The following is a 26,579-nucleotide window of genomic DNA, read 5'->3' on the forward strand; positions in this document are numbered from 1 at the left end:
GTGATCTAGAGCTCAACTGTGGAGGAACATATAGCAGGAATTGGCTATGTTCTAACACAGTTGCAGAATGCCGGAGCAAAACTGTCCTATCAGCAGTCAAAGTGGTGTAAGAACCAAGTGAACTTCTTAGGGCACAAGATCACCCCTGAGGGTCTTAATCCCCAGGCGAAGTTCGAAGCCTTATTGAAATTAAAAGACCCTACCACTTTGTGAGAATTAAGGAACCTTCTTAGAATTACTAATTAAAGCCAAAGTTTCATTGAAGACTACGCAGAGGTCACTCGACCCTTGGTCCATTTATTATAGGCCGGAGTCAAGTGGGAGTGAGGCAGTTAAACAACTGAAAAGAAGCCTTTCCCAGGCTCCTTGTTTGGCTTACCCAATAAAGAACAAGGAGTTCTTCTTGGAAACGGGGTTCTCAGATACTTGCCTAACAGCGTTATTGTATCAAAAGCATGACAAGGTCAACAAAGTTATCTCATATGCGAGCAAGACATTGTCCTCTGTCGATGGGTGCACCTACCATGTTGATAAGAACAGGAAAAAAGAACTGGTGGCTGGCTTTGTGAATGCCTGGGTGAATGATAACCCAGAACCCACTGCTGGTTATAAAATAGGACCCTGAAGTAGTCAGGTTGCATAGTCGATGGCTGTTTATCAAGCCATCCTCACTACAGTGCACCTCCAACTCAATTAACTGGTCATAATCACCAATTCCGATTATGTCAGGAATGGCTTTGTGGAGAACCTGATCAAATGGAAGAATCGTGGCCTGCTTTGGTCCAACAACAAACCTCTAAGAATGCCAAACTGATCCAGTCAATCGATGATCTGGTGACCTCCGATGAGATGACCATCTATTGGAAGAAGATAAGAGGTCATTCCAAGATAGAGGGGACAGATAAGACCGGGAATGACTTGGCTGACCAGCTGGCTAAAACCAGAGCTAAGCAGGGAGATTTCATAGAAACAGAATCCCTGCTGGGTGAAATCCAAATGGCAGCTGTCACCAGGTCAAAAACTCGGGCTAACAGCAAATTCTCGACAGTTCAGTGGAGTAAACATACCCTGATGCAGATTTGATCACTGCACAGAAATGTTATCGACACATTGAAGACCCCGTAAGCTTTCCTCTAACAGAGTCAGATTATAACGATAAAGAGGATCTCCGGGTGTTGATGAGGTTTTTCAAGATGTTTCGGATCCAAGACAGTTTGTTGGTAAGGAGAGCCCTATCTCGCTGTGACCAATGGGTGGGACCTACCTCATTCCGAAGCATGGTGTTGAAATACGCCCATGATGTGGCCACTGCCGGTCATAGGGGGTTTCATACAACATTGGAAATCTTGTGTGAGGTTGCCTACTGGCCCCACATGGCCCAGGACCTCAGCATTTACCTAAAGGGGTGTCTTGTGTGTGCTGAATTCCAACCCAGTTCACTCACACACAGAGCTCCCCTACAAAAAAGGGGACTGAGACTGCCTTGGTCAGATTTGCAAGTCGATTTCATGAGGCCAGTGATTAGCTCCTCTAGAGGAAACAAGTCATGTTGATAAAGACGTGCTTGTTCACAAGTGGGTATAGTGGCTTCCAGCCCCGAATTGAAAGGCAGAGACAGCTGCTGCATTAATGATCAACCACATCTTCTCTTCTTTTGGCATCCCACAAAGTATTGAGTGGGACTGAGGAAGCCCTTTTACCAGTGAGGTGATGGCGACGATGTGAGAGATTCTAGCGGTAAAAAGAAAACCCCACATTGCCTACTGCCCAGCCGCAAGCCAGGGGATTGAGGATGCAACAAAACAATTGTGAGTATCTAAAAGATGTTCATGACAGACTCTGGGCCCAGTTGGGACATCCGATTGCTGCTTGTCCTGATGGCTATTAGGTCTACACCCTCTTCTGCAACAAAGATGTCTCCATTTGAGCTCAGGAACAGCCGAGGAATTGTGTTACCACAGCATCTGCTCTGTATGACCTAGGAGAAGACACTGATAAATGCATCCACTACTCATGAGTACATTGACAATTTAAGGAAGCACGTCCAGCATGCTTTTACTTATGCTCAGTGCAATTTAGGAAAGTTTAGGAAAGTCGGCTGAAGGAATGAAGACCTATTAAGGTCTAAAGACCACCAAGAAAGAGTATGACGTAGGTGACAAGGTTTAACTGTACAATTTTCAAAATCAGGCCAAGGAGCAGACATTTCTCCCATCTTGGCGGGTTGCCTTTGAAATTGTAGATAAAATATCACATGTTGCTTACAAGATCCATATCCCAAAAGGAGAACAGACAGAAGAAAAATGGGTCCACAGCAATCGGTTGTAAAGCTGTCAACTCAGACACGCTTAACGACTGATTGATGAGCCAAATGAAAGTCGAGCAGAGGAACCACCCAAATAATAAAAAGGAAGGATGAAAAATCATATGGAAACTAAGACGGATGAATATATAACAGGGAGTAATTTACTTGGTGTCATTGTACAAATGGAGAAAATAAATAAAATATGTTTTGTGAAATGGTGAAAATGTCATGTTATAATTGTATGTTGTTATAAATTCTATGTAAATCTTCCAGGGAAATGTGTGAAAAAAGTACTGAAACTCTTTTGCTATCTTTTATTAGAGTACTGACCTCCTTAACTTCCAGTCTGGAGGAGAGAGAGGAGTCCAGTGGGAACCCCAGGGACCTGGAAAGGAAGGAATAAAGGGGGTGCTGTGCCATACCCTCCATCCCAAAGATGGAAGGGGAGGCTGGAGGGCCCACTCCCAAAAACAAGGAAGAAAAGGAGGTGCCATGCCATACCCCCAACCCAGAGATGCAAGGTGAGACTGGAGTGCCCACTCCCTAATTAAGGAAACCACGCCTAATGAAACCACACTCTGCCCTGCTCTTCCCCAACAAAGAGTCATGAAAGAACAGGGGAGGGCATGTGGGTACATTCAAAGGCCCCAAACAGAAGTCCATTTCACATGACCAGCAGGATTTTAAGCACTGAACCAAAAATGCCTTGCCCTGTGTTTTTTTTTTGTTTTTTTCCATGTAAAATTTATGAGCCATATGGAAAAGGGGCCTACCTGTCATTACCAAAGGATACACAGAATTTGAATTCACAAAAGAAGGAGGAATCAAAGATTCCTTTCACATGGAAAACAGGATTTCTAAACAGTGACACAAACAATGGCTTAGATTGGTGTGTGCAAGTAAAAGCAGTTTAAATGTCAAAAAGTGTCACTGCTCACTGAAAAATGTCAGGGAAAAGACATGATGCTGACACCAATCAACGTATATCATGTTTCACATAAAAAACACCAGTGACATTCAAAAGCCACTTTGTTTTTATGGAAAAATGTCAACCCAAGACAAACCCTCTTGCTGGTTGAGGGAAAACTTCACAAGGAAATCTTTCACTGCCAGTCTGGATGTTACATCTCCCATCTTATTACCAACAGCAATACCGTGTCCTGCTAACGGTGTTGAAATTCAGTGTTTTCCAGACCTGCTGGCTCTGAAGGCATTGAAAGCAGGAGAAATTCCCCTTGGCTGTAGCATGACCAATAATTTAAATTGACAGTACATCCTCGTGGGAACTGGGGGCGTAGAGCGTTTGACCCATGAACCTTATGAAATTAGCTACTATATAGTGCTTGCAACCAAAAAAAAAATATGTCATGATTGTATAATTTACGAAGTGCTCCCCGGACTTGGGCTCTATTGCTTCTTCTATGGACGGCATTGCAGCCCCAATTCAGTTGACCAATCTTGCTGGAAAAAGCACATTTAAACGTTACAAATCGGGGGAGGTATTTTTATTCCACCTAAATGCATCTACCCCCCCCCCCCCCGATTCCCAATTACCTACCTGTTCAGGGTTACCTGAGGCCTCTGTCCCTGTAAATTTTGAAACGAGAGCGTCAACGCCACTCAGTCATCCTATTCGTGACCTGCTTCATAATAACCTAAATTATACTTTAACAACGACTACAATGAGCAACACCATAGGAAGTTTGTTCCCTATTAGATCAATACCTCTGCTTGAACCCGAACAGAGAACTATCACCAAGGACCTAAGAACTCCCCCACAGATGGGAGAAGTCGCACAAAAGATCAAAACTGGGATAGATCTTTTGGAATTGGAAAGTCAAATTCATTCCGAATCATCATTTGAACTGAATGTTCCATCAATGTCCTGGGAAAAAGAAGGTCCATTGGGTAATCAGCAAGTCAAATAGGCGGCAAGAACTAGTCCATTGCGGAAGTCCAATTCTCCAAGTGAGGAGAGTTCAAATCAACTTGTACACCCTACAATAATGGCCCTGAATTTTATTTTAACCTCTTTGGTTAAAGTTTTCGAAAACCTTAAACTTGAAGTCCAGCAGCAGGCTGGTTACCTCCTGGAAATGACCAAGGAATTGGTACTCAGTGAAATTACTATGGTGGCAATCAAAGCACCTCTCAAAGACTCTTTCACTGAGATTTTGGGTGAAATTCACTCAGTATTTGGAGCACATTCATCCAAACTATACCATCTACTAGAAAAATGGTCAGAGACCAAAGAAGAGATTGGATCTCTCTCTGAGAAACTTGATTGACTGCCTCACCGACTTCCTGAAGCAAGCCATCCGCCTCAGGGGAATAACATCCCAGTGGATGAGATGGATGATATGCCTCTCTCTGCATCCCTAATGGAGTAACTGTTCCGTTTAGCACAAGATGTTGAGATTGAACAATCCACTGATTATATGACCAAGGAGGCAGATTTAAATCTCCCGCCGGGGGCAGAATCAGAGGTGCAACTTCGGCAAAAAGAAATCCAATGGGAAAACCAAAAGGCGGTTTAAAAAATTGCTATCAAGGGTCTATTGTATGCTTTACTGTCAGTGGTGGGTACATTAAAGAAAAGAAAACAGAAGAACCGGAATTCAGAGACAATACGGGTTATTAAAAAACCTGAAAGGGAAATCCATATCAGAGGCGGATGTAGATCCTCCAAGAATTCCAAACATCGGAATGGGCAAAAGGGGAAAATTTGCCTCCAAACCTCATAAACAGCATAATTAAGAGCGTCCAGAAGGGGAGGTAAAACAAACAGCTGCGCTGGCTATTCAAACTGATTCCATTATTCTGCCTAGAAAAATTGCCCCCATTTTCCTGAAAGCTGTTCAGAAAGCCAAGCAGGCCAAGTCTATCCTAAAATTGGCTCCAATTTTTCTAAAGGCAGGGCAAAAAACAAGTCAAATAAACTCAAGCCCGCCACTTCGACATAACTAGGAGCCTAGGACCTTGGCTTCAACTGACCCAACTCAATCTGCTGGCGATGTTTAAGGGAATTTGGAGAATCGGGGATTAACTTTGGTCCCTTCTCAGGCTGTGGGGGCAGTAGGGGGGGGACTCTCGGCCCTCTGATTTTGAATGTAATTTATCTTAAAAAAATAAAGCTATGGATACGCAGCTGCCATCTGTATAAACATCACTAGTGGATTCGGAGCTCAAATAATATCTGTCTGGAAAGTCTCTGTTCGATACTGGTGCTTCTCCTTTGAAATCGATCAAGTATTTTAAAGGAAACAAAATTGATCCCTTCACTTAAGTATTTCTCAACTGCTGATTTCAAATTGGTGAGCTTTACATTTAGCATGACTAATATGAGTGAAAATGGGGGCAACAACTTCAAAGAGCAAGCTTCTATTACAAAGGAGACTGATAAATAGAAAACTCTGGGTACAGGCTGACCCAGTGAAAACAAATGGCCGGAAGGCAGGAGAATGGCCATTTGTCCCACATGAACATTCACAATTAATTTAAAAAGACTATTATCATTTAGCCTTTTTCTCAGCAACCAAAAGTCATACTGGTTGAATTTATGTACCATTTTTTATGTCATTTCCAGTGGATTGTAGTGATATAAAATTCCTCCACCTGCAAATCAAGGAACTGTAATGGTCAGTTAAACTAGGTTTCTGGCTGATCTGAACATGTTCCAAAATGTGAGAGTTAGCGGGAGGGTGGGGAATAAAATTAGGGATATGGGTAATGGCTTACATATTCTTAACTGTTATGCTTTTTATGGAAACGGTAGAAAGGTGCCACATGGCCATGCTACATGATACGGATATGGCGGTCGGCTTATCTAATTCTCCATGATAAACTGAATCAGAAAATATCTATATTATGTCAGTTGCTAGTAAAATTATGAAGTTATGATACATAACTAGTTTTTGACAAAAACTGTAATGGAGAACAAAAGGCGATTACCAATGGGAATTGCCATATGTTGCTCCAGCCCCTAAACCAGTCCTGTCTTGGAGGTTGTATAAGGGGGACTGCACTAGGAGTAGGGGACACACAGACACAGAGGAACACTGATAGGGAGACAGAGAGGGCTGCTGAAACTTACAATCTGACAGCTGTATGGAAACACCAGAGGATATTGCTGAGAGTGCATCTGGGTAGTGCTGTCTATTTCTAGGAAGGCCTCAATGCTGACTGGGTCCTATGGTGGAGAGCTGGAGCCCATCTTTCAGAGTGGAGCGACCAGACTCCTGCCATATCCTTCCAGTGTGTCCTGTGTTAAGGGACTTCAATTCAGTACTCCAACTAAGTCAGTGCCTAGTCTGGGATTTCCAAGGGAAGCCCTTATTTATATATTTTTATGACAAGTTCATAGATCTGGATGATAAACCCTTGTATAACACCCCTCTCTTTGAATCCCCCTGAACTCACCGAGCCAAGAAATAGGTTTGTTTGCAAATTAAAAGATTTATTGAAAAATTAAACAAGATATATATATATATATATATATATATCACACTTTTATAATAAATTGATATTTGACATCACACTTAAGAATATGACAGTGATCAACAATGGATAATATGACAATTGTACGCTTATTTAATTGCTTAGGAGTTGGTATAGAGAGGATAAGGTAGCTGAGAATGCTTTTATGGATTCAAGGAAATGCAATGGTGGAAAAGAATGCAGCACAGAAATAACTGAGATGGTTTCAACAAGAGATAATATGATCAATTTTCCCCTTCTGACAATTCACTCCCCCCCTATGCAATATAAGGAGATGGAAGGAGAGCACACAATTTTCAGGAATACAAACACAATGCAATACAAATGTCAGTTCTCCCCTAGACAGTTTAGAGCACATGGATGATTTTAAAACACAGGCAAAATACTTTAAATGTGATTTGCAAAGAAGTGAAAATATGCTAAAAATGATTTTAATTCCCTGTAGGAGGTTCAGGGTAGGTGATAGCTATTTAAGATTGGTTCAAGTCACACTGGCAATGATTCAGGAATGATTATCAGAGGGAAAACGGATTTCAGCAGCTGCGAGCAAAAGACGGCTATTTTTGACAGGAGTTAATTTCTCAATTTGCGGCAATTTAGTCGCGTGTGTCGAGCGCAATTACGGAATAACTATAATCTAAATAACTGTAGGCTTGTTGGAAAGCTTAGAATCTTAGCTTTAAAATGAAAGTTAAATCTCGTTCCTAGCACGTACGGATCAAAAGATACGGACCATTTTGTGGAGGTCGTTTCGCGAAATTAAAGTAAACTTCAGAAATGACACTTTTACAGCTTTGAAATGACAGAATGAACACACGATTCCTATGATGCAGTTCTGGACAGGTTCAAATGTTTTGAATCAGATTATTTTAAACTAAGAGATGGGTTCTGCACAGTTCTAGCCGAGTACTCACACTATAAATTTGAAATAGGCCGTCAGGGTCTGGTCAACAGGTTTGAACTGGACTCCGGGCGGTTTCTGGTACTGGTTCTGCTCACAGCGATCTGGTCTGGGTCTGCTAGCGGCACTTCACAGCGGTCTGGTCTCTCTGGTTCTGGTCTCTCTGGATACAGCACTGCTTTCTGGGTCTGCTACCGGTTCTGGCAAAAGTTCTTGGCAAAGAATCCAACAGCTCGCCCGGCTGTTGAATAGTTTGGTTGCGAAAGATTTGGAGGCCTACCGAAGAGGATTCAGCTTGTGGATTGGCCCCTGCTTCAGGTTCTAGCTTGGTTCTGGATCTATTTGGAGTTAAGTTCTGGATCTGAAGTCGTCTGGCAAAATGCTTTGCAAGAAATTGGAAAGTGAATGTTGCCTGTCCAAAGCAGTCTCTTTTTATGTGTTTTGAAAATGGGTGTGTGCGTGGGCATAACTAAGCCTGCCCCTCACAACTTATCATTGGCCAAGTCCTCCTCTCTCCGTTGATTGGGGAACTCAGTTGTGAGTCATTGTGATGAGGTATGTTCATGGGTCAGAGGATCCTCCCTTTTGATTTCACTTAGAAAAATCAATTTTACCCAAAACACATATTTCCCAGATACACAGTTTGTTGAAATTACATGTACACATCATATATTACTTAAGGTAGGTCTCTGTTCCAACTCTGATGTTTCTAAGAGATTGGGTTAAGAAATGACAACATATTTTCGTTTTTGGTAGCTTTTCCAATATTGGACTTTTACCCAAATTTACACAGAGGTACACCCCCCTTCTGGGCATATTACAGTAATTTACTATGTCTCTAGCATAAATCCTGTGTCTGCAATATTAATAAATAGCGGGGTTCGGTCTCAGAAAATCGTACAGAATGGAGTTTGGTCTCAAATCGTGAGGGCATATGCCATTTTTAGGATCCCCAAATTGTACATTTCTGTGAGCTTAATACAAGATTTTATAAGCAATTTAATCAAACATACATTTGCCCTTAATTGAATTCACATATGAGTCTGGGTCCGCCCCCAGAAGCTTGGCCTGACTCAGAGATCAAATGTCTCTCCTTCCCCCAGAGCACCGTTTACAGTCACAGCTCAAATCAGCATATTCTATTCAATGGAAAGAGTCTATTGTGTTGACTGAGGTCAGCAGACCAGGGGGCCACTCGGCATTTGGTTAACAGAAACCTGTGATTTCCTGCCTTCTTGTGTGGAGTTCTGAGGTGTAGAGGCTTCCCAGCCTCTTGGACTGTTAATTAAATCAGATTGTCTTCTGGGAACAGCAGGTGTTAAGACTTTTCATTAACCAGCAAGGCTTTGAAGTCCCAGCTAGCTCAGGATCCTTTTGCAACTCCTGAAATACAGTTCTCCTATCAGAGTTTAGATCGCTAGCGCCGGTTAGTGTCCAATGCTTGTACTGCACCTATTTTTGGAAGCTGTCTTGAATTAATACATTTCAAAAAGAAAGGATTTTACTTGATAGTATATGATCCTTGCTTGGCATTGATGTGGATCTGCAGTAGAGTAAAGTAGAACACTCAACCAGAGTTGGATTTTTGTTTGGTGGTTTCAGGCCCATGATCTTAGCAATTTTTGACATTAATAAAAACAGATTTTGAACAGAACCATCTTTCTTTGCACTGGTGGGTGGCAGGTCAGGCGACCATTTTGGTGTGCGCAAAACTGCGCGGGTCTCCTGGATTCTGGTGCAAATGTGGGCTTTTCCGCCATCTTGGATTTTCTAAGCCCACAGCACCAAATGTTGTAGCATAATAGTTCAAACGTGGGTCAAGACACCCAACACCTGAGATGCAGCTGGTTTTCCTGAACTTCAAACAGAGGCTTTCTGTGTAAGTAGAACTGTGCCCTGGGAAACCAAAAGGTGGGGGTCTGCTTGCCTTAAATAATTTCTTTTTATAGTGGGTCAGGGTGGAGGGAGCAAAACTATGTAGATGCTTAGCCTATTTAACTAAACATTTTGTTAAAATTTGAAATTAACAAAGCTCATTTCTCAGTGTGCACTGAAAACTATAGCCTATAAATTAACAGGGTAATCCTTTTTGTCCTGCTGACCCCGACTTCTTTAAGGAAGAGGGGTGTCTTTGTTCTTAAATCAGTCCAACCTTTTTATCCAGCTTCCCCAACAAACGCCTTTCAGTGGAGGGGGGTCTAAAATCCCGAATTCCCCAAATCATTCAAGTTTTTCTGTCCGACTTCCCCAACACAGACCAAAGTAGGGGGGGGTTCTGAAAAAAACACCTTGTGTTTATTTTAAACCAAAAGTGTGGGCGAAATCATAATTGCCATATGTATTTGTACAAGTCTTGAAAGCCTACTACTAGCCTCCTGCAGGGAAATAAAAATCGCACATCACTACATTTATAATTCATTATTTCTTGAAGTGAAATTGGTAGAAAGTGAAAAATTGGGATTGTGTTCTTTTCAACTCACTTTTGTGATGTATTTATGCTGAGAGAAGTTGATTGTGCTGCGACATGGATAACGTGGTGTTTTGACATTTTAATGCACATTTCTATTACATTTAATTTAAATAAATACCAATATATTTCTGGTACACCGGCCTGGTTCTTGGCTCATTGTTAGCTCATGAGGAGGGATCCCAGGGGCATGATATGTTTCTGAAGTAGGGCTGAAGATAAGAATCTGTTAAACAGTTTGTTGCGTCACACCTCAGGTTGAGAAGGAAGGAAATCCCTGCGCCGAGGGTGGCTTCTCAATAAACCACGTATACAGACAAATAGGTGAGCCCCGACGTGCAGGCGTGGGCAAGTAACACGTTATAAAGAAAGAACCAAAAGGAGGTACCCGCGCTGTAGACAGTCCTGATTTCTGTCATTTATTTTAGTTGAATCCCCATATTAATATACGGTATATGCTTTCAAAGAAAGTCACAGAAACAAAAACCAAAGAATAAGGTCCTAAGAGTACAAACAATACATTTATTTTACAAGAGACATTTTGTTATTCAAGTTGCTTCTTACATGAATTAAGAAAAAGGTATCAACAGAAGAAAAAAGACATACAACATCACATTCATCATATATACAAATAACAGTTTGGGTAGTTTTCAATAACTTAGTTTAATGAAAATATCCTCACAGGAAACAAAGTGTTCCTGTGAGCTGGGTCTTACCAGGGTGTATAAAAAATGACCATGGTAGGTAGACACAAAGTCATTCAGTCAACTTGGTTTATATGGTTGTCTGCCATATGGTTATCTGCTCAATAAACCATTACAATGGAAGCTGATGAACATGGTATAACACAATGATAAACAGGGGTGGTTCATCCTTAATGAGTGAAAGGGTGTCATTCTACCACCCATGATTGAGGAGCCAAACAAAGAAAACCAGGTCAGTGAAAAACACTGAGCATATTCTCAGCTCAAGAAATCAGTTTAAAATGCACCACTTTGCTGTCCCTGTAGAGAAATGTGTCTCCTCTTTTATAGTACAGTACTCTAGACCAATGTTCTTTACAAGGATGGGGCATTTTGCTCCCCCAGCACTGCATGGCCGATTGAAGATGCAGGCTGGGGTACCACAGGGCCAAATGCATGAAGGGAATGCTCTTGCACCTACTCTCGCATTAAGATGTCATGGTGTGGCATTTTGGTTGTGCATGTCAGATTGCAGGAAGCTCTCCCCGATTCCTAGTTCCTGTTTGTGTGGCGTGTGGGACCCATAGACAGTGTCTGGAATTCAGAGCTGGACCAGGTAAGAAATCCGAATTTTGTATATATGTGTGCATGTATGTATGAATGTATGAATGTATGAATATATATGAGTAAGGGGTTGTGATTGTGTAAAGTATAAATCAGTGCAAGTGTGAACGAGAAGCACTGTGTATGTGCTATTGGTACACTGTGTGTGTGAATGAGAAGTAGTGTGCATGTTGTATGGGTGCATATTTGAATGTGAATACATTTGTATGTGTGTGTGCGGGTGGGAGAAGGAGTGAGCCTCTGACTGTTTGAGGGTTGGGCTGCATTGGAGCAGCCACCAAGGACATGTTTTCTTACAGTGGGCATAGCATTTTATTGTCACTATGAGAAAGTCCATCAGGATGAGTGCTCTTGTATGGGCATACAGGCCTGCATTAGCACAGATAGCATGGGCTTTCTTTCCTTCAATGGACATAATATTTTACTGGCATTATGGTAACAGCCAACATGATGAATGATCTTATGTGGGCATCAAGAGGGTACACAGGAGCAAATTGCATGGACTTGTTTTCTTACCGTAGAAGTTGCATTTTCATTGGTAGTATGACAACGCCAACATGATGAGTGCTCTTACATGGGCACACTGCACTACATTGGTGTAGCCATTATTTACATGTTTTCTTAGATGCAAAGTATTTAGACTGTATTTGTATTTTATTGAAATTTATACAGCGCTTTATTTCCAAAGTGCTGCACAAAAGAACATCAACAGTACATACAATCAGTGTAATCAATAGTGTTCAAAGTAACCGGTAGGAATCATGCAGGAGACTGAAGTAGATGAGTTTTTAGAGATGAGCGAAATAGTGAGTAAGATGTAATAGATCGAAGAGAAAAGGGGAGGAGATTGCAGTGGAGAGGGGCCAACAACTGGAAAGATCGAAAACGGGATTGTGCACAAGGGGCACGTGGAACAGTAAGTAGAAAAAGTCCAGCAGAGCGGAGAGAACGAGATGGAGAGTAAAATGAAAGAAGAGAAGCAAGATAATCAGGAGCAAGACCATATAAAGATTTGAATATTAGACAAAGGAAGTTGAATTTCAACTGAGAATGAAAAGAAAGTCAGCCAAGAGAGTCAAGTGAAGAAGAGATAGAGTTGCGATAAGATAATAAGCAAAGCAAGCGGAGAGAAGAATGATAAATTGATTTACGTGGTGCTAGCCAAGAAACAGGAAGGCCAAAGAGCAGAACAGAACAATAGAAAAGTCGAGAAAAGATTAGGGAAGAGACCAGGAGCTTTGCAGCATGAAATGTAAGAAAGGGATGTATTTTACAGATATGAAAGAGATGAAAATGACAGGCGTGAGAAGTAAGAGATGTGGTGACTAAAGGAGAAGTTAGAGTCAAGATAGAGTCCAAGATTACGAGCAGTAGGAGAGCTATGCAAGGAAGAAGGTAGAAAAAGGATAAAAGGAGGCTGAGAAGGAGGAGGAAGAGTAGTCACTGGGAAGAAAATAACTTCCATTTTGTCAGTATTTAAAGTAAGAAAGTGAGACATCATCCATGAGCAAAAGCAATATCATGAAGTATACTGGCCTACATTGGTGCAGCCAGCATGGACATATTTGGTTACATAGGCACAGTTATTGTAATACCATTATTGACAAAACCAACACAATAAGTGCTCTTACATGGGCATACTCGCCTACAATGGTGAATCTAGAATAAATATGTTTTCTTACAGTGCCATAGAATTTGTACTTGCATTTAGGGCAGAGTCAATGTGATAAGTGTTCTTATATGGGTTTACTGGACTATACTCAAGCATACAGTATGGAAATGTTTTATAAAATTGGCATGGACTTTTTTACTGGCATTATGGACAGTGTAAACATTGTCTACATTGGTGCAGGCAGTATGGACATGGTTTACAGTGATATGGCATTTCTTTCTGGCATTATGGGTTAATATATCATAATGAGTGTTCTTACATGGGTATACTAGCCTACATTGGTGCAACCAGAATGGGTATGTTTTCTTACAGTGCAATGGTATTTTTATGAACATTGTGTACAAAGACAAGATTACTGTTTTTTTATATTAACATACTGGCCTACATTGGTGCAGCAGCTAGTATGAGAATGTTTTTTAAACTTAAATGGCATTTAACTGGCAGTATAGGGAAATCCAACATGAGTGTTTTGAAATGGGCCTACTGGGCGACCTTGGTGCAGACAGTATGGGCATGTTTTATTATATTAATAAGACATTTTTACTGGCATTACGGGCAAGCCTAAAATTGTGAGAGTTCTTATATGGCAATACTGGCCAACATTGGTGAAACCAGTATAGGCTAATTTTCTGAAGTAGCATGCCATTTTCATGGGCATAATGGGATTGTACAGAGATTTTTACATATTTTTGATTTATTTCATTTCACCTGATCCATAGGTCAACTGACCATTGTGTGTCCTCATGGGTGCCTTCGGTTGGTACATCCGGTCTGTATTTTAGGAATGTATTGTATGGCATATCTTACAAGGGCATATTGGCTGACATTGGTGAAGCTGATATGGACATGTTTTCTGACAGTGGACAGAGCATGTTACTGTCATTACTGTCATGATGAGTGTTCCTACAGGGAAAACTGGGCTACATTTGTGCAGCCAGCATACATATGTTTTTTCCTACAGTGGGCAGTGCAGTTAACTGGCATTATGGACAAAACATAAATTGTGAGCTTTCTTAAGTGAGGGTGGGAGACTCCATTGGTGCAGGCTGCGTGGGCATAGTTTCTCACAGTGGGCATAGTATTTTTACTGTCATTACAAAAAGTCCACAGGATGAGAGTTCTTACATGGGCATACTGGTCTACATGGGTGCTGCCAGTATGGACATATTTACCTACAGTGACACATGTTTTACTGGCATTGTGCGCAAAGCTAATATAATGAGTGCTCTTTCATGGGCATATTGGCTTACCTGTGTGGAGCGACATATTTTCTTACAGTAGTATGGTATTTTTACTGCCATTGTGGAAAAGTCAACATGAGTGTTCTTATATGAGCATGGTGGACTACATTGGTGCAGCCAGTATGACATTATTTTCTTAGCAGTATGTCATTTTCACTAGAATTATGAGTAAAGGCAGTATGATGAGTGTTCTTACATAGGAATACTGTCCCTCATTGGTGTGATGGAATAGACATGTTTATTTATAATGTTATGATATTATGTCCTGCTTCCATGGGCAATGCCAAAATAATGATTATTCTTAGATGGCATGCAGGGCTACATTGGTGCAGCCAGAAATTACATATTTTCTCACAATTGCATGGACTTTTTACTGGCATTATTAGCAACACCAACATGATGAATAATATCACATGGGCATACTACCTATATTGGTGCATACAGTATGGACTTGTTTTTTAACAGTGGCAAGGCATTTTTAATGACAGTATGGGTAAAGGTTACACAATGAGAGTGCATATGTGGGGAAAATGGTGTACATTGGTGCAACCAGTATGGACACATTTTCTTACAGTAACATAGAAGTTTACTTGCATTATGGGCATAGTCATCATGCGTGTTTTACATGGGGTTAGTGTCCTATATTGGTGCAGTCAGTATTGATATGTTTACTTAAAGGCACATAAGGTTTACTGGGATTATGTAGTGAGGAAGTATGAGTGTTCTTACATTGGGATACTGGCCTACATTGATGCAGCCAGAATTGACATGTTTTCTTATAGTGACATGACGCGCTGCTTTTGTGGACAAATCCAACACTTTATTGACATTGTCGGGGTAGCCAACATGAGTATTCTTGCATGGGTATACTTGCCTATGTTGGTGCAGCTATTATGGACACATTTTCTAACAGTGGCATTGTATTGTGTCTGGCATTATGGAAAAAACAACATGAGAGTTCTTGCATTCCATATTGTCCTACATTGGTGCAGCCAGTATGGACTTTTCTTAACAATGGCATGGCATCTTTACTGTCCTTACATGCAAAGCCAATGTGATGAGTGTTCTTGCATGGGAATACTGGCCTATATTGGTGCAGGCAGTACGGACATATTTTCTTATAGTGAAATTACATTTACCATTATTATGGGTAACGCCAACTTGATGATGTGTTTTACCTGGGAATACTGGCCTACATTGGTGCAGGCAGTATGAACATGTTTATGTTTTTGACAGTGTATGGCATTTGTTACTGGCATTCTGGGCAAAGCCAACAAGATTATTGTTTTAGATGAGAATGTTAGACTACATTGGTGCAGCCAATATGGACCTATTTTCTTACAGTAGAATGGCATTTTACTGATATTGCATGCAAAGCCAACATGAGTGTACTTACATGGGTATATTGACCTGCATTAGTGCAGCCAGTGTGGACATGTTTACTTACAGTGAACCAGACTTCTTTTTGCTGCAGTTTTTGGACAAAAATAACAGGAGTATATTTTTGCATGGGAATGCTGTCATATATTGATGCAGCCAGCATGGAAATTGTTTTTACACCGACAGAAATCTTGCATATTTTATGTGCAAAGGCATCATAAAAATTCATTTGAAAATACTGCTGTACACCGTTGCTGACTTAGCATCTACTGTTTTTTTTCCAGGAGTTAGCCACACAGTTTACAATCAGTTTTGTAGGGTATTTACTTAAGCTTTCACAGAATGTCTGCTGTAAAATGTTCTTAGAGTAAACCTACTAAACCCAGCTTAACTGGTTGGGACTCCCTCGCGTTGCTTGTATCTCATGCACATTCATCGAAATTGTTTACTCCTGTAGAATTAAACAAATCACCATCCACCCCACTGATGAAACCAGGGAGGCAAGCACCAATCAAGATGAAATGTCACAGAATATTGAAAAGGCAATGAAACATCACATGATATCTATTAATAATAAAATAAATTATCAAACCAAACAAAGCGTTATCTGCCAAAGATTAGAGATCGAAACAGGTAGATCTGAAAACCAGGAATACAGGAAATATAACAGTGCAACATGTACTTCAGTGAAATTGAAACCAGCTTCCTCCTTCACTGCACCAAACGCAAAGCTCCACTACACTAGAGCAGAGAGTTTTCAGTGAAAAGTGAGGACTTCGCTAAGCCTATGGATGAACAAAAATGCAAGTCCAGGGAAATTGAGGGGAGGTGGGAGCTATTTAGCTCCTGCTTGTAGAGTCTGGTTAGCTAAAAACCAACAGCTAACATGAGCCACTTTTGGCTCTCCAGGCCAATTGGTGCCTTACAAACATGCACATGTGACATTAACTTTGAAAAGTTGAGAATGCTTGTAATGAAGAATTAGTGCATATCTAGAATACATTTAAACATACTGAAAAATACAAAATGGACACAAAGTTAGTGTGCATCTCATGTAAAGGTTATATTTGCTGTGTGCTGTGTACTCGCTCCTAGTTCTCTGGTGGTAGGTCCTGCCTACTGGGTGATGCCTGACACACAGGAGCTGGCTTTAGCTCCTGTTCATTGCATCTTAATTTCGAACCCTGAAGTTCTTTTATTTAAAAACTGAAAGAGATGAGATAAATAAAAAAACTTTGACACGATGTACCAAAAGAAGGCACCTAGGAACCAGGAGTCTTGCCAGATAATGCCCAACGGGCAGCAATTAAAGGCTTAGTCGGCATATGGATCAAGTGAAATAAATAAAGTCCTCATCTGATCTCTATGAAGATTGTAAAGAATATATAAATATCTTTGTACAGTCTACCTTTGGCAATATAGAGATAATTACCCATGACAGTTAAGTTTTGTTGTATTGCATTTGATTATGTCCGAAAAGGTGTGCCTCTGGTGAAGAAAGTTGTATGCATTTGCATAAGGATTGCATAAACCTTGAAGTAAATGCATATTGCACTCACAACCCTCTTTAGTTGATGTTGTAGGTGCAGAGCAGTGAGAAAACTGGCAAACATTAATAGTATCAAGGTGCACTACTCTCCATCCTAAAGCAAACCTTCAGTACATGTTTCCAAATTGATGCGTGTGCTTCACTGTCACGGTTGTATGATGCACAATAGCTTAGTGAATGTATGCAGCTTTCACGTATATTCATTTCAAACTTGGTTTACATGTTTGCCTTTTTGAGAGAAGGAGCATTCATATGTGCTGTAGGACAAACAGTGCTCTCTAAGTGTAAAGTCCTGGCACAACATTAAGTAATAATTATCGGTTATTATTGTAGATGGTGATTGTTTCCACTAGGAAACAAAGCCCAGTGGAATGTGATTAAAATAATGTGAGCTGACTCCAGCTGATATGTGGAATAAAGAGGCTGGTGGACTGTTTTTCAATCTGTCCAGACATTAACAGCTGATGGTCCTTCCATAGGACTATTCAGCAGAAGTGTCACTGATCAACAGAGAGGATATTTATTTATTTGGTTTTTATACAGCAATTTTATCCAATATCTTTACAATTGAAGCAATAACAGTGCATACAGTGAGACAAAATACAGTAAAGATGACCAAATCAAGTCAATGCAGCTAGTTATAATGAGAGGCAACAGACCATGAATGCTATTTCAAAATATGTTGAGGAAAGACGTACATCAAATGGAAGTAAATTCCAACGCTTGGGAGCCAATATTTGGAAAGAACAAAAGTGCTAAGAGGTGCAAGAGGGACGAGGGGTAGTGAGAAGAAATTGAAAAAGAAGAGTAAAAAGAACTTGATGGTTGATACAAATAAATAATACAGGGAAGATAATTAAGAACATGAGAATGAAGAAATTTGAATACAAGACATAGAAAATGAAACTGGAAACAAGCAACAAAAGGAAGCCTACGAAGCTGAGCTAAATACAGAGAAATGTGTGCTGAATAACTAATATTGTGGCATTAAGCTTCGCTTAGGCCGTTAACTTGGGATGCCGGGTCGTTGCCCCTGTTCCATCCCTTGCAGTAGGGGCTTAACGCCATTAGCACCCTCTGGTTAACAAAGCAGTAACCCGGGGAGCTAAGAAAAAAGTATATTCAGTCATTGAACGGGACACCTTGCCCATCCGTTGAATGACTAAAATACTGTGTTAAGATGGCCACCATGGAAAGGGAAGAGGGGCTCCATAAAATCCATACGGAGCCCCTCTTCCCTTTCCATATTGCCTGGAGAAGCTCGGAAGCTGCAGCTGTGCAGACCGCCGCCGCACTAACAGGTAAGTGAGGTTGGGGAGTGGGTTGGGAAATGGAAAGAGGAAAAAAAAGATGAACAAAAAGAGGGACAAAGGGGGGGGGGGGAGATGGAGGCCGGGGGAACCAGCCGTCAGGTGGCTTGGTATGTGTGCTCAGATTGTAGGTTTCAGCCTGTGTTTCTAGCCACCCGATTGGCTGGTTGCCGTGCTCAGTCTAATGCAAAACAGTATTGAATGGAATATTTGCATACTTGGCCAATACAAAGTGAGCCACAATAATTCAGTCGAGAAAGAACTAGAGTTCAAAGAAGTTAAGTAAAGAAGAAAAGGTCAATAAATGATGAATTTACTGAATGTTAAAAAGCTGAAAACCAACAAATACAAACAACTGAGAGGATGTTTGGTGTCGCCACGTGAGATAAAAGCTCATTGACAAAAGACAGTGTCACCTGAAACCGCCCTCTTTTTCTGTGGCCTATTTCAATAATCACCCCGGAATTATTAGATCACCCCATTTTTGTTTCTGATATGCATTTCAAAGAATGGACAAAAAAAGTTATCAATTTCCGATAGCTATAAATGTAGTAGTTTAGAACAAATCGTATGTAATTTATCAAAGCTATTACATGAAATGTCAACAATTTTCAGAAGGCATGCTACAAGACTCCTGTATTGGTGTATGGACAACAGGGTCAACTATTGGGAACAACTAACACACCATGACATGCAGGAAAGACCACGTGTTCACTATATTGTATGTTTAAATGTACAGTATTATAGCAGTATGCATGTACTTCTACCGTTTTGTAATAGAAAAACTCTACATTTTTACGTGATGTTATACTTCAAAATCATAAGGTGAATTGTCTTTAGGCATGTTCTATGTCGTTTTTCCTTTTGCACAACTGAACACTGTACCTGGCTCTTACTGAGTCGCACCAAAGAATGACCCATGTCTTTCCATTGCAACATTTACCTCTATAAGTCTTGCACTCGTACACATACATCAGAGCACTTGCTTAGTTTTGTTTTTATAAATGGGCAAACCTCCCATACATGCTTCCCCGCTTCCCCTTTTTTAAATCTATGCCCCTTATAATTGTCCCCCTCTACAGCTTGATCCCAGACAAGGGAGCAGCACCTATAAACTCTTATTTAGGTGCATCTAAATAGGTGCATTTGCTTTTGTCTTTAATACTGGTGCAAGCACCCCATGCCCCCTCACGTGTTTTCATAAATGACCGCTTACCCCTTATACCACTTGCTCCTTGAAAAAAAGAGCAAAACCAAAGCAAATGCATTGATGTATGGGTATTGATGCAAAGACCTATAGGACCTCATTCGGGTTGTGGTGGTGTGGCAATAAGAGACAGTAAGGAAATTCCACTTTTCAGCACCTACGATTTCAGAGTTTCAAGCTTGATTTGTTTGTTTGTTTGTTTATTTATTTATTTATATGGTGCACCAGACCAGAAGGTATGAGGGCGCAAGCATTACAAGAATATTCTCAACTTAGTTACAATACTGTACATTATTTACATTATTATGCATAGTGGGTAGATGCAGTTACAGTGAGTAGAAACAGTTACAAGGATACAGAGTAACATTACGACATAGTTACAGGTTGAACAAATGTGTAGTAGTTGCAAAGTATTGTTATTGGCTGTCATTATTGGTCTTTGTTCTTGAAACTCACCAAATCCATCTGTTTTTGCGTGGAGCAAATTTCCTGCTCACAAAACTGTTCCTGCATGCAATATTATAGAATATGGCAAATACAGCATGCCTTAATACCAAATGGAGTCCAACAAGACTCCAAAATGGGGAATTACTCAAAATCATGCAGACCCTTCCTATTATCAGATGCATAAGGATAACTGTATTTGTGTTCGGCAAATACTGCCAAACTCTAAATGAGGCCCAGATAAGTAAATGCTGTGATCACAGGACATGCCATTCATTGCAACAAATATGTATAATGAAACAAGTTATTGTTATATTAATGGCTGAAAGTCTTGTTCCATTGATTTAGTGATTGCTCATACAGATGCAGCAGGCATGCGTTTACAATAACCTTTCAGGGTTTGGTTGCATTTAAATCTGGACTCTGACCTTGTTTCAGAATTTTCTTCAGTCTTATTGCTGACACTCTGGCCAAGTATATTCCACATCTAAGTGCTCTCTGAGTTTGCGTCACAATTTGTATTTAGTTTATATGTTTGAAGATTGCTACTTTATCAAAGAAGGTTTCATATTTGAGTTATAATAGCGAGATCTACAGCTCTTCCCCAGGATCTTTGAATTCATTCTGAGGAAGAACAATGTTGATAAAAGGCTTTGTGATGGTGCCTGATGGGCCATGTAAGCGCCATGTCTGACAATTTAGCTATCTTTCAAGTAGCATACAGGGTTGGCTGAAGATGTGTCAGGGCTCGTTGGTGCCCATTTCAACATATGGTTTGGGGGCTCCATTGCCTAGAGCAGAGATAATACAGTCTGAGGCACCTATGTGGTGCTTACATTTGATGGAGATGTAAAGGAAAGCAGAGAGGGGTCAATAGCTGCATATTATAGTGGGAATGTTAATGACATTTCAAGCAAAACTGTGGCATGGTCAGGGATCAAAATTGTATTAATATCTCCTTCTCTGTAATTCTGTGTGCATAAACCAAAGTCAACAGCATATCTATTTGTGAGAACATTTTATGATGACCAGAATGAAAAGTGTATTGCCTGTCCAGGGTATGTTGAAGTCTCCATATATCTTGCAGACTATTCTCTCTTAAAATCTGTCATAGCCTTCCGCTTTATCATACTTTCCATACTCACACAGCTTACACTTTTATCCAACATTGGATCAAGAGTAATATTAAAATCTCCTCCCCCACAACGAGGTTGGGTTGACCTACATTCTATATAAACTGTATAAACGTCAGGATACTTGATGTGAAGATTGTGGACAATATTGTGAAAGAAGCTATGTTTTTTCTGGAGAAAAACTGCACGAATTAAGTAGCAGTGGAATGTGTTTGGGAGGCATTCAAATGCTACGTGAGGGGCATGTTGATTGGACTTTTTAGTAAAAAGAAAAGAGACGGGGAGTTGGAAGTGAAGACACTAGGAGAGGACATTTAAGAAATTGAGAGACACAATTAATAATTATTCTCTGGAATCTTGCTTTGCTCTTGAACTCAACAAAAGGAAGTTGGAAGACTTACTTACAGAAAACGCTGATGCGCTATTGTTTAAAACAAGAAGCAATTATTATGAGGGCGGTGAAAAATGTTATTGTCTCCTTGTACACTTTCTCAAAGTCATGGAAAATTAAAAGTCTATTAACCAATTGAAGGCTTGACGGGAGTTTAACAGGGAATTCAGAGAATACTATGCAAAGTTATATTCATCAGATGTACACATGAACCCGGAGCTCATGAAAGTATATATAGAAAGCTGCAACCTAAAAAGACTGAAGCCAGATGAGAGATTGAATTCGGAGAAGGATCTGAACATAGATGAACTTAAGAGTGCTGCGTGCCGCTTAAACTCGGGGGGGAAGCACGGGACTGGATGATCTACCTGCAGAATTATACAAGATCATGCCGGATAAGGTACATGCACTGATGTTAGCCATGACGCATTCCCTGCAGAAGAAAGGCGTACTTCCACCCACCACTCAACACAGCACCATCTCACAAGGGAAACCAACAGTGAATTTAAGTAACTAAATGCCGATAAGTGTGATTAACACAGATAATAAGATCCTTGCAAATACCATAGCAACGAAACTGGAAAACTTGGCTGGCTTTGTGAACGGGAACGGGAGACATACATCCGAAAACATGTGCAGATTGATCCTAGCCCTATGTGAAAGCAGGAGGCTAGCGACAGAAGTGTCGGTACTTTCACTGGACGCTGATAAAAAGGTTTGATCGCATTGAATGGGAATACCTCATGGCCACTTTAGAAGGTGTTGGATTGGGAGAAAATATACTTGAATGGGTTAAACTGCTGTACTCAAAACAAAAGGCAAATATAAATACAAATGGTTTTACCTTGGAATGTTTTGAACTAGGCAGAGGAACAAGACAGGGATGTCCAATTTCACCACTGCTATTTGCCGTTGCAATGGAGTCGTTAGCGGCAAAGATCAGAGGAGATCCGTTAATTCGAGGTGTTCAATTTGGAGAGGCCTTACAAAAACTTTGGATATGCTCCTGGTGTTACAAGGTATAGACACATCTGTCCAGGCAACTATGGATCAAATCAACGTTTTCCATGAGTACACGGATACAAGATAAACTGGTCAAAATCTGAAGCAATGCCAGCTTCAATGGCTTCAACTAGTCAATGGCTAAGTGATTATGGTCTCAGTTGGTGCCCAGAGAAAATACAATACCTGGGCATTTGGCTGACAAAAGAAGTGGATCGCATGATGGATGTTAATTTGCATCATGCCACTGAAAACCTGAAAAATTACCTGTGCCGGTGGAATGAACTGGGATGAGCCTATGGGGGACAGTGAACACAATCAAGATGACTTCAGCACCTCGTATTAATTATATCCAGAGTATGATCCCAGTGGTGGCCAAAAAGAAGGAAATGAGGAAAATGGAGAGTTTGATACAGTAATTCTTGTGGGATGGGAAAAAAACTCATCTGAAGTTATTGAAACTACAAATTTCAACGGAAAATGGTGGATTGGCAGTCCTGGAATTTCGAGAATTATCACCTGGTCTTCGGAGCAAGACATTTGCTTCCTTTCATCGAGAATTCATAGTATGCTTGGACACAGGCAGAAACCTGTAGGTGTACACCACTGGCCTCGAGGGTGATACTGATATCAGAAGAGGCACATCGTTGCAAATCATATGCGCCAACAAAATTCCTGAGGGAATGCTGGAAAGGCCTTTTGAAGCAAGCAAGAAGGAAGTTTCCAGCTCCAAAAACTCATTGTTGTGGCTAAACCCGGAGTTTAGGTTGGAAGGGAAGACGTTGTTTCGGACGAATTGGTTTTTGAGTGGTATTCAATGGCTGGGTAATCTTTTCGAGAGGAAAGAAATTAACACAACCAAAATGGCGGCAGCCAATCCAAACCCCCTATGATCCACGAGGCACATTTCAACTGAAAAATCTGATGCTGCCCCTGGAAGCACATATGCTATTCTCATTTGTGTGTGATGTCAAAGTGTCCTTACAGCAACCAAATTGGGACTAGCCCCAGTTACAATTGCTTGACATGGAAAACAAAGAAGCCCAGTGCCTCACTCAGAGTTGGCGCTGTGATACTGTGAAATACCATTAGCCCAAAGCTGCAAAATCCATTGGTGTTGGTGGACCGACCTACAGTGGACTCTGCACCATGGGCCTCATTTGGGTGGGCATCTTTGTTTTCTGCTTCTCTAAATCTGCCCCATGCACACTGCCCTCTTCCCCTTCGAAACGTTCTTGTAGAATAACGAAGAGCTTTAATCAGAGGGCTTGCTCGCACAGTGTAATATGGGCAACTTTTTTGAAAAACATTTCCAGTCCACCCCTGCCCTGCCCATTAGACCTCGCTCCTGTAGCTATACTTTGCTCAACAGTGTCGAAATGTCAATGTACATGGCAGAAAGCACTTGAGGCAGACTCTCTTCTTTCAGTCCTACCTCAAGAGCTGATATGTGTGTTCTCCCTAGGTAGTTTTATTTGACTTGACTTTGTGAACTGCTTCCTGCTTACATACACGTATTCTGTACATAGGTGTCTACATGTGTGCCATAGTTGCCAACATGACCCATTCCAATCTGTAGTTGGTTATCCAGTCCTGGTTTTTTTCTTTGCATTCTGGGACTTGTAGTCCGAGTAATATAATGGGGAAAGTGGAACTACAAATACCAGAATGCAAAGAAAAAAAAAACAGGACTGGATAGGCACCTACAGATTGGAATGGGTCGTGTGGGCAAGTTTGGACTGTGTTGCTAACGTGTACACTATTGCATTTACGTGTGTTGTGATCGTATGCATGCTTGCATGTAGGTGTGTGGTTATGCCTACTTTGGTGCATTGTTGAAATGCGCGTATGCTCACAGGGCTGTGTGTTTGCTTCAATGCCTTCTTTTAAACGCTTGTGAAGAAGCGGCAAATATCCCAGGTTTATGCATCGTACACAATTTCACTGACTCGTATACATATTGACTCCACCTTGAAGCAATAGCATCTCAGAGGTCGAAGTGAGCGGGAGCGGTGCTCCTATACTTTTTATTTTTAAGTTTCACTGTTCCTATACTTTTATTTTAAATAGAAACCATTCTGGTATGGTTTAGTTTTAAAATAAAAGTGTAGGAAGAACTTGAAGCTTGCACTTTAGTGCACTGCAGTAAACATTCCCTTAAATAGCAGGTGTGTTTGTTTCTGGGTTTGGATTGTGTGTGGGAGTGGGCGTTGCAATGGCGTTTGTGGGGAGTGGGTGACGGACAGCAGGGAACATAGTTCCACTATTTCTTTTCGTACAGTTCGACCACTGTATCATCTGTTTTAGACGAAAAGGGGGAACGCGGCATGCGTGCTGCCTTCCAACTGAATGCCCAAAGCAATTATTGCTAAAAAAAAACATCCAAACTCTGCAGCGTGCAGCGTCAGGCTTCGATAATCCTGCTTTTCTTTGCATAATACTAGCCATGTGAATCACAGACTGAAACCGTTCTGTGCAGCTTCTTCAATGCTAATCGAAATCCCTCAGAACTGGATGTTTTCCAGGCACGAGCGCTGCTGCAACTACAACACACAGACACTGCTTTGGGGGATGTGCTCTTTCAGGTTATTACTTGGCCGTGGTACTTTAAGTTCCTGTCACATCCGCCTGCTTACCTTTCAGCTGCTCCTCGTCTGTAACATCGCACTGAATAAAGAGAGTCCTGTGGCTCCCATACTGAGTGTCCAAGGACGCCTTGCACTCCTCGCCTGCGACAGGGTTCAGATCCAGCAGGGCTATCTGTTGCGTGCAGAGGCAAAAGAGAGAGGAAAGGAAAACCATTGAAAACAACCTCTTTCTATTAAAGAACGGAGCCCATATTTGTAAAATCTTAAAAATGCAGAGAGGGCACTGAAGCAGTACATTCTGAAAGGAATGTGACCGTCTATTGCAAGACACGGGAGTCGCCTAAATGCCCAAAGCAAAGGACTTGAGAGAAAAATAACATTTTGTTTACACGCGATCAGAACGCGGAGTCAACCCATTCAACAGAACGTGATGTAGTTACTTGCCGTCCTGTAAAAACAGGACTTGTAGTGAAAAGGGGAATTAGAGAGCAGCTTTGTTACAGAGCCCGGTGTTTTGACAATGCGTCGTTTACACATACAAGAGGAATAGCTCTGCACCGGGCGCAAATGCACACCCAGCCCTGCCTGTGCCCAGGGATACACACCGCCTGCTCCCCGTGTCGCCCTTCGAAGTGCGTACACTGACAGCAAGCGCGTGACGCCTCGAGCCTACAAGGAAGCAGCGTGCACTTACCGCAGCCCCCTTCTCCAGCAGCACCTCGACCAGGGCTCGCCCTATTCCCTGGGCAGCCCCCGTCACCAGAGCCACTTTGCCATTGGCATACATTGCGTCCTTCCGTAGGTATCCCTTTTGTAACTATCCCTGGAAGCTGCTTCTGTATCTGTGTTCCACGCCGTCTGCCGCCAGGTTGAATGAAAGTGCCCAGCTGTGTATCTCGCCTTCCTTGTATTTTTTCACTTTGTTTCCCGTCTGTTTTGTGTGCTTCGCCTATCTCGCGCCGCTCCTTCTCTCCCTTTTTTTTTCAGAGTGGGCGGGATGTATTTCTGTCATATACTGCTGGAGTTCGAGGAACCGGGCTCGGTGTCACCTGCCCCCTGCTTCTACTCACGCCTCCCTACTTTCATTATTAGCTCATTGGCTGCGTTATTTCTGCGTTGACAATTGCGAGATTTCCTGACCTTTTTATACTATTTATTTGTAGATGAGCTCAAGGGATTAAAAGT

At 41.3% G+C, this 26,579-nt stretch overlaps 1 protein-coding gene across 1 annotated transcript in view; it reads right to left on the reverse strand.

Moving 5' to 3' along the window:
- HPGD (15-hydroxyprostaglandin dehydrogenase) overlaps positions 1-26,362 on the reverse strand; it is a 541,068-nt gene extending 514,706 nt beyond the window's left edge. The window contains exons 1-2 of the mRNA XM_069631435.1: positions 26,089-26,362; positions 25,443-25,566 (exon numbers count right to left, since the gene is read on the reverse strand). Coding sequence (XP_069487536.1) covers positions 25,443-25,566; positions 26,089-26,181 — 217 coding nt within the window. The 5' untranslated portion in view covers positions 26,182-26,362. The remainder of the gene's footprint in view (positions 1-25,442; positions 25,567-26,088) is intronic.
- Positions 26,363-26,579: the final 217 nt, after the last annotated feature.

This window comes from Ambystoma mexicanum, chromosome 6q, assembly GCF_040938575.1.
Source record: "Ambystoma mexicanum isolate Mex_15411 chromosome 6q, UKY_AmexF1_1, whole genome shotgun sequence".
Lineage (NCBI taxonomy): Eukaryota > Metazoa > Chordata > Amphibia > Caudata > Ambystomatidae > Ambystoma > Ambystoma mexicanum.